Raw genomic sequence first — 8,922 nt, 5'->3', positions numbered from 1 at the left:
GTCTTCGTTGCTGCACGCGGGATTTTTCTAGTTGCGGAGAGCGGGGGCTACTCTTCGTTGCGGTACGCGGGGCTTCTCATTGTAGTGGCTTCTCTTGTTGAGGAGCACGGGCTCTAGGCACACAGCCTTCAGTAGTTGTGGCTCCTGGGTTCTAGAGCGCAGGCTCAGTAGTTGTGGCGCACGGGCTTCGTTGCTCCGCGGCACGTGGGATCTTCCCGGCCCAGGGCTCAAACCCGTGTGCCCTGCATTAGCAGGCAGATTCTTAACCACTGCGCCACCAGGGAAGCCCTCTGCTTTCTTCATTTGCAAAAACCAGTCAGGAGGGCAGACCTGCACGAGGCTAAAACGAGCTAATGTGAGACGAGCCCGTCTCACGGTGCCTGGCAGTCAGTGCCTCACCCACCCCTTCTGCTGTCTGCTCTCTGGCCCAGCCTCCTTCTTCCCTGAGTGTGGATAAGGCTTGCAGCTCTGGCAGTAATCAACCTGGACCTTCGGTCTGTCCCGAGCCCACCCTCAGGCCAGCAGAGACAGGGTGGGCGGCCCTCGGAAGCTGAGCACACTCTGTTCTTGGGGCAGCTTGGCAGGAGTCTGCAACCTCATGGGCCTCGGGAAACAATCAGCTATTCTTCCTCCTTCCCCCTCTGTTTGTTGCTCATCCCTGGGCCAAGGGGCCCAGAGAGAAATGCTCCAACTCCCAGCAGCTTCCAGCCCATCTGTACAACCTACGTGGATGATTTCCAGGCATCAGCCTCAGCTCTGAGAAGCCTCAGCCTAAGTCACAGTTCACTCCAGAGCTGACACCGATATTCTGATTTCTACCCAGATTCCTTGTCATTTACTCATTCAACAGGCAGCAGGCTGGACCCTGCAGATAATGACAGCAACAACAAGAACAACACGAATAATATATAGCACCTGCTGTACGCCAGGCATGGTTCTGAACACCATGCACATGACGCAGGCACTATTAGCCCATTTTACAGGTGAGGAGACTGAGCACTAGGAGTCTGAATAACCCGCCCAAGGTCCCATAGCTAGTCAGTGGTGGAGTTGGGATTTGAGTAAAGTTTGCCTGTTAAAGACTGATTGTACAAAGAGGGATTGAAGTCCAGCAGCTGGGTGCCACATAGGCCAAGCTCCATGCTAGCTGCTTTCAATATGTTATCTCATTTAATCTTCACAAGAGTCTCCAAATATTGACCTTATTGTCCACATTTGCACATGAGGAAACAGGCTCAGAGAGGTAGAGCATTGTGCCCAAGCGCACACAGCTGAGTCCGCTCGACTCCAGGATGAGACTTTTTTTTACTCTTCCAGGCTGAGAACACAATATGACGCAGGTCACTTGAATTCAGATGAGAAGGTGGTGGGGGCCCTGCAGGTGGGAAGATAACTCCAGGCTATAGGAACTCAGAGAGTTTGGAATCAACTTCCAAAACTCCCTGGAGGAGGGACCATGTCAGGACCTGGGACTTGAATGGTGGCAAAACCACCCCTCATGGCATAGCAGGCTTCTAGCTGGGGCCCAGGCCTCTGTGAGAACCTCAACATGGCGAGGCTGGCCCCTTCACCCCATTTTATAGCCGTGCAGCCTGAGACCGTCAGGGCACACACGGTCTGAGGTCCCACAGTGAGGACCCAGGCCTTGGGGCTCTGTCCCTGAATCGTCTGGCAGTGAGGGGAATGCTTGGTGGGGGGTGGTTGGAGGTGGTGGCTGAGGAAACACACCCCCACAGACCAGTGTCATTACATAGTCATGAGACCCTGGTTTTTAGCTCTCTCCCAAGTAGATGTAAGTGCTCACCAGGATGGCACCTGGGGGCACTCAAGAAACTTTAGTGAAGGGAGGGCAGTACGGGTAGGATCTTGTACCAAATCCAGGGGCCTCAGCCTCCAACCCACCCCAGAACCATCAAGACCCTGTGTGAGTATCACATTTTAAGATGAATAAACCTCTAGAGGACATGGAGAGGTTTCCTTTGGAGGAGGAAGGGTTTTGACCATGACACTCATGCCTGGAGCTATCCCACAGCAAGGGGGCAGAGCCCTGTGTGCCTCCAGAGAAGAATGAGGACCAGAGAAAGGAAACACAAGAGAGGCAGATTTGGGCTAAAAATAAAGGACTTCTCAACAGGCAGAGTGACCTGGTCCCCAGGATGCACCAAGTCCCTGTCATAAGAGGTGTGCTGGCATGGGGCAGGGAAGTCCCCCAAGAGGCACTGAAGAAGGGATTTCTACCCCAAGGGGCCCAGGGCTGGCTCTAAGGCCCTCCCAGCTCCATGACCCTGTGATCCCAGGAGGCCATCTGGGCTTCCAGGCCATGGAACTCCTCCTGTCCCGGGTTCAGTTCTGTCCCGACACCATCATCCAAGACCCCGTGAGCTGAGGCTGACCGTGCTAAGTGTTCCTCCTCACATAGTACTTGGGGATGTTGTTGACGCTCACCTCATTTCTCAGGTAAGAACACTGAGCCTCACGCCAAGTAGCTTCTTCAGAGTCAGAGCTCGGAATCGTCACCTAGGCTTGAAACCAGGCCCTTTAGACGCCAAAGACATCTCACCTTGGCCAGTCCAGTTCCAATATCCTGCGGTCCCAAGATTCTCTCCTGTGGCTGGAAACCACAGTTCTTCCCCCGGTGTCACCACAGCCTAACCCTGCCCAACCGCAGCGCCCACTCAGCCTCGCCGCAGTCAGCTCCATGGCTTCCCGAACACTCTCAACCAAGAGCAGCTTTTACCATAATGGTTCCCACGAGGGGCTGTCGGTCAATTTTCTTTGCTTGCTTCTCAATTTCTTTTAAAGGGGGATGTGGCTGAGGCCCAAATGGGACTGTGGGCTGCCCCTCCCCAAATAACCTCCATGCTTATCTCACACTCTGACCACAGGACATCATTTCGGTTTAATTTTATTTCCTCTTATAAATGGGCACAGCACAGGAAGTGTTAAAAAAACAAAACAAAAAAACCACAGTTCCTTCACAAGGCTGGGACAGGTGAGCACCCACAGTGGGGCAGGTGCCTTGGTTTCTTTTTCCACCGCTTTTTCATATTTAAAGTTTTGGCCATGAACTCAGGACAGGTATGGTTAATAAACAGGTTATGAGGGAGAGAAGGGGCAGGGAAGGCCTGGGGGAGGGAAGGACAAACTCCCCCCACCCCAGGCCGGGTTCTTGGAGGGATCTGTATAGGAGAAAGGACGCACAGGAGGGACACTGTCTTCAGGGGGCTCTCTGGAGCCACACTGCTGCCTACGAAAAATATTTACATGCATTCGCCACGCTGGGGCTGGTGCGCTGAGTTGCCTGGTGGGCACCCGGGGGATGCTGGGGCCATCAGCCCTTAGATGGCAACTCTGGGGCCCAGCCTCGGCGTCTCTGTAAATCTGTACACAGTCTGTGGGCTTCTATTTACAGGCAGGAGGCCTGGGGAAGCAAGTCCAGGGTGGTGGCTGTCAGGAGAAGAAATTCAGGAGCGCCAAGTAGGCAGTGCCCACTCCTGTCCCATGAGGCAGAGGTGTGTCTGCTCCCTGTGCCCAAGGCCCCAGCTTGGAAGCCTGGACAGATGGCTTTGCCAACCCCAGGAGGGGCTGACCTGCCCGACCCAGACCCGGTGACCACCCATCTGCTTCCGAACAAGGGGACCAACCCTTCAGGGGAGGCATCCCTCTGGCCCCCTGGGGAGACAGAGCTTGGGCTCTAGGAGTCACAGCTGAGGGGTGGCCCCAGCCCGCCTTGCACTCTCTGGCAGCTGAGGCCCCAGGGAGGCTGTCAAGCACACACGCTCCCTCTTCCTTTGGAACCGGCCACGTTTCCCGGCAATGCCAGGGCCCTGCAGGACGCCCTCCCCAGGAGCACCGGGGTGGCTGGGGACATATTTGGGCAGGGCCTGCACGCATCACACCATGTATCCAGGCAGGGTGAGGCCTGCACTCACGCTGCACATAGGAGAGCTCCAGCTTGCCCTTTGTACCGCACACTCTGGGATCGCTGCGCTGGACTTGGGCTGGCAGGGATGGATTTGGGCTGATCGGATGGTCTGAAACTTCATGAAGGTAAAGCCTGGACATTTTTCTTGGTTCCAGGGCTCCATGAACGAGGCCCTCGGCCTCTTCTCGCAAATGCTAAGGACACAGAGAAAAGGCCGGTGCCAGGAGGCCCCAAGTTAGAAGCCAGCCCACAGAGCATGAGGAGTTAGGCCTGCTGGGGCCAGGCTGGACCCATGCAGCCCCTCTGAGCCCACTCCAGCCAGCCTACGCCCTGCTCAGCCATCCTGTGCTCGACCCTGCACCCACCACGGGCTCCAGCCCCATGCCGAGGCTGTGCCCACTGCTGGGTCTCTTACCCCAGACCCAGCATCCCAGAGCTCCCCTGGGTGGTCCAGATCCCCTCTCCTTGCTCCCTGGCTTCTCAGCCTTGGCCTGCCCAGGCCTTCTCACCAGAGCTGCTGCCCCAAGACAGCAGCCCGCCAGGAAGCAGGGTAGAGGGAGGCTGGGACTTTGGTCTCTCCTGTCCCCCAGCCCTTACACTCCAGGGGTGACTGAGGCCAGGTCACCTCCAACAGATCGTGGGCCCAGGAGGCCTCCCCCTACTCCTGCCCCTCAAAGAGTGGGACCAGCTAGGTTCCTCACCAGCCTCCAGGCCCTGCCAAGGGGGCCTGCGAGTCTGAAAGATGGAGCCCCAGCCTGGGAGTAGGACAGTGGAAAAGACAGGCTGCAAAGCTCCCCGGGACCTCACCCTCACCGCCTCAGGCACCCCCAGCCCTCACCCTGCACAAGTCTATTGCCAGCGAGTCTTGAAAAGGAAACAGAAATAAAACCCGGGCTCCTGACTTGAATCTGGGTTGTGGGCAAGGGGTGGGGGTGTGAGGCCCAGACCATCACAACTCAGACCACATCCCTTGGCTCCAAGAGGCCCCACCAAGCACAGCCCCCATAGGAGATTTGTGACCCCACATTTAAAGTATCTACACAAGAGGCCCCATCTGCAAGGGTAGAAGAGACGGGGGAGGCGGGCTGGGGCCTGTGACACCCCCGCTCCAGCCTGCCCGCAGCCCTCGGCCTGGGGCAGTGCGTCTGGATGGGCTGCTTCCAGCTGCAGCCAGGACAACCGCCAGGTTGTCTGGCCAAATGAATGGGCAGGTGTCCACGGGAGGCCCCCAGGGGCCCAGGGGTGGGGCTGAGGTGGACCCGGCAAGGCCAAAGGGAGAGGGCGCAGAGGGCCCAGGCGCAGGGCCCACCCTCGCAGGCACTTTGGAGACTTGTGTCCTGGGAGGCAGAGTCGGACCCCAGCTCAGAGCAGGAGGGGGATGTAGGGAGCCCAGGAGCCCCACCACATGCTCCCTCCCGAACCGGGGCCTTCGGTCCTGGGGGACCCAAGCCCCCTCCCCAGCCCAAGGCTGAATTCCGGGAACCAGTCTGCCTTCCTCAGCAAGTGGGGGACTTGCCCCCAAGCAAGCCCTTTGCAGGCTACAGAGGGGAGGGAAGCAGGCAGGGTGAAGCCAGGCTCAGCAGGTGTGCAACGTCCTGAGGGGGCTTGTGGCAATGGCCCCCACACCGCACTTCATTCCAGGAAAGGCAAGTGTCCAAGTGTGAGAGTGGGGCTGTGTGGGTGAGACTGTGCATCCACGTGGGATTGCATCAGACTTGCCAGGGTCGGTGGCAATGTGGTTGGTGAGGGTGTCGTGAGGGCTGAGTGTGACAGGGCACCTCAGGGGACCCAATATGGGCTGATTGTTCTGGCCTAATGGCACCCTCCCCAGTGAGCCTGAAAGCTGGAGGCAACGTGTGTGGTGTCAGGTGTATGGGTGGGTGGGGGTTGGGAGGAGTGTGGCAGAGAGGGAGGCAGGCCACACCGTCACCACTGGGTAACGATGATTAGTGACTTGCATTGTCATAAGCATTTGGGGGCACGTAAGAAATGAATAAACCTCTTTGGAAGAACGTGTGTGTCTGTGACATGTCTGGATTGGCTGGGTGGTCAAGATGGCATATGATTTTGTCACTGCGTGCTTTTGTCTGTGTGTGACAATACGTGTGACCATGTGGGAGATAGTGTCTGTGCAGAGTCCACTCGGAAGGAGGTCCAAGCAGCCCAGCCCCTCCTCACCAGTGGCTGCCAGAGCACTCTCGGGAAGCCAATTCCTCAGGGGCAGACCGGGAAGGAGGTGAAGCCTGTGGGTGCATGTGCAACGGGCAAGGGTGAGGGAAAACGACCCCACAACCCCAGAGAGGCCAGGACAATACAGGTTGGTGGTGAGGGGTACTGTCTCACCCAGGCAGGGAGGGGGGCCTGGGAGAGAAGCAAGAGGTTGCAGTGTCTCAATGATTTCAAGGGCTGAGTTTGCCAAATGCTTGTCCTGGAAACCAGCCTGAGTGCCTCTCTGCCCCCAAAAGGAAACCTCAGTCAGCCCCATGGGGCCAGGTTGGGGCTTAAGCCCCACCCCTTCTTCCACCAGCCAATCAGGAGTTTCCTTCCTCCTGTCCACCAGACATGAGGTCCTAAAGCCCCAGGCTGGTGGGGGCGGACAAGTGATGAGCTCATAAGGGCACAGTCTGGAGCAGATGGCAATGCCCCCTGTCCCTTGGGGAAGAGCTGTGTGAAGCTGGCAGTCTGGGCAGACCTTGGGAGGGTGGCAGAGATGAACTGGGGCCAGGCTGTCTCCCAGGCCCAGTCCCAGGGTGGGACTGGTGGCTCTGGGCCAGGGAGTGGGCGCAGGGGTGGCGCTGAGGCTACAGGGAGGCACTCTGGCTCCGCTAGGCGTAGAACTCCTCTTGCTTGTCGGGCTTCTGGTATGTGACGCTCGCCTGTTTGGGCTCCTCCAGCGTGTAGCTGCCCTCGTCCTTCTTCTTCATGCGGTAGATGAGCAGTGTGACCAGGAAGGCGGCAAAGAGGGCGCCCACCACCCCGCCCACAATCACAGCTGTGGAGGAAGAGGGCAGAGGTCAAGAGCCAGAGGCAGGGTGGGACGAGCTTAGAGGCCGAGGAGAGGGCAGAGGGCCCTGGGGGATGGGGGCAAGAGTTGGGAGAGGGCTGGGAATCTCTCGAACCTGAGACCAGAGCTGCAGTGAAGTTTGGAGTCAATGCTAGAACACCAGCACTGGCGGCCATTTACAGCCCTCACTGCAGCCTGGCACTGTTCTAAGCACCTGTTCTCACCACACGAATGCATGGAGTCCTCACACGGTGCTACGAGGGAGGCGCCGTGCTACGGTCCTCATCAAACGTAAGACGCCGTCCATCAGGAGACGCTCCAGCGTTTTATATACCCTTAGGATGGAAAAATCCCTGCCATCTCAACCAGGATACACCCCAACTGCAGAAGGGTTAACATATGAATAGATGTGCACTTAGAATTGATTAAGTGCAAAATGATTATCCCCATTCCACAGATGAGGAAAAGGGAGCCTGGAAAGGTGAAGCACCTGGCTGAGGCCACAACGCTCCTAAGTGGGGAGCAGTGTTTGGACCACGAATCCAGAGACTCTTCAGGAGACAAGGCCAAGGGCAGGTCCTCAGGGCTGGCATCAAGGGTGGGAGCAGATCAAACCAAGGATGGGACCAGGGATCAGGATCCAGAGGCTGCAGTCCAGGAGGGGTGAACAGCATGGTCCAGGGAAGCAGGGGTCAAGGGCAGAGTCTGAGGAGGGGTCGGAAGGTGCTGAGGAAAGTGCTGGAGGTAGGATGGAGGTCTGACCCTGGGATAAGGAAGGTCAGAAGAGGAACCAGAGGGTACATCCTGGGGTCCCCGAGTCCCCAGCTTTCCCTTCCTAGGAAACTAGGCTCCTAGGAAACCCACACCCTACCCTCCCTCCTGGGTTCCTAGAGGGCAAACTGAAGCCCCTCCAGCTGCCCCCTCTGGGCTCCTCCCAGGCCCCAAGTCTCACCTACGAGCACTTCCTTCCGCTCCAGGATGCTCTTCTGCGGCAGCTGAGCTGCAGAGCTGCCCGAGTCGATGGCATTGTCCAGGAGGCCGGGGCCTGGGCGGGCACCCTTGGGCAGCGTCCCAGGTGGAGGTGACGGCTTGGCCGCGGCCCCACCCACAGCCACCACCTCATTGGCTGTGTCTGGCTGTGTGGTCTCTTCCTCCGGCAGCTCAAAGTCCCCACTGGGTCCCCCACTCACTGGCACCTCTGGCTCATCCCGGATCGTGGTCAGGAAGAACTCTGGAGTTGGGGTCTGTAGGGAGGGTAGCATGAGCCCAGGAGCCAGGCCCCAGCACCCCCTGCCACAGTGCAGCCATACACACATGCACACAAGCCCACTGCCACCACGCCACTTCCCTGGTGGGGCTGACACTCGGTAAGCATGCGCCATGTGCCAGGCCCTGTGCTAAGCACATCATGGGCGTTTTATCCTCACAATATCCTCATAAAGGAGGTATCATTACCCCTAATTTATAGAGCAGGAAATAGGCCCAAAGAGGTTAAATGACCTGCCCAAGGACACACAGCTAGTAAGTGGTAGAAGCAGAACTAAAATCCAGATCTATCCAACTCCAGAATCTGTGTTCCTAACCACTATACTACACTGCCTCTATCCTCACCCTGGACACATCCCGGTCCCCACCCCATCTCCATTACTTCCTTCTCCAGCTGCCTTTCTAACAATCCTTAGGGGGTTCCTATCAGGGACTGCTGCTTGGGGACAGCTGGGTGCAGCTCTTAAATACGTGGGCCTGATCCTGGATCCATGTGCCTAGGGCAGGTGTGAGTCCCTTAGCCTGAAGTTCAGTCTAAGAGCACCACAAATCTCAATGGCTCCCACCACATGGAGGCAGGACCAGAGTTGGGATCATGGCAGGGACGTAGCTGCTTCACAAGTGGGCATGGAGAGCGTGGGTCTGGTGTCCAGGCCGAGGAAAGGCCGTGAGCAGAGGCTGCACCAGCAACCTGGTCTCAGTGCCCTAGCACTGTCTCCCCTGCCTG

At 57.8% G+C, this 8,922-nt stretch overlaps 1 protein-coding gene across 1 annotated transcript in view; it reads right to left on the bottom strand.

The window, feature by feature from the left end:
* Positions 1-2,889: 2,889 nt before the first annotated feature.
* The window catches only part of SDC3 (syndecan 3), a 38,988-nt gene continuing 32,955 nt past the window's right edge, over positions 2,890-8,922 (bottom strand). Inside the window, exons 5-6 of the mRNA XM_022575022.2 lie at positions 7,882-8,173; positions 2,890-6,917 (exon numbers count right to left, since the gene is read on the bottom strand). Of these exons, the coding sequence (XP_022430730.2) occupies positions 6,751-6,917; positions 7,882-8,173 (459 nt within the window). The 3' untranslated portion in view covers positions 2,890-6,750. The remainder of the gene's footprint in view (positions 6,918-7,881; positions 8,174-8,922) is intronic.

This window comes from Delphinapterus leucas, chromosome 1 (assembly GCF_059928025.1).
Source record: "Delphinapterus leucas isolate spDelLeu-1000000601 "Yukka" chromosome 1, BTC_Dleu_Yukka2, whole genome shotgun sequence".
Taxonomy (NCBI): domain Eukaryota; kingdom Metazoa; phylum Chordata; class Mammalia; order Artiodactyla; family Monodontidae; genus Delphinapterus; species Delphinapterus leucas.
The sequence above is the reverse complement of the archived record's forward strand: the minus strand, read 5'-3'. Positions and strand labels throughout refer to the sequence as shown.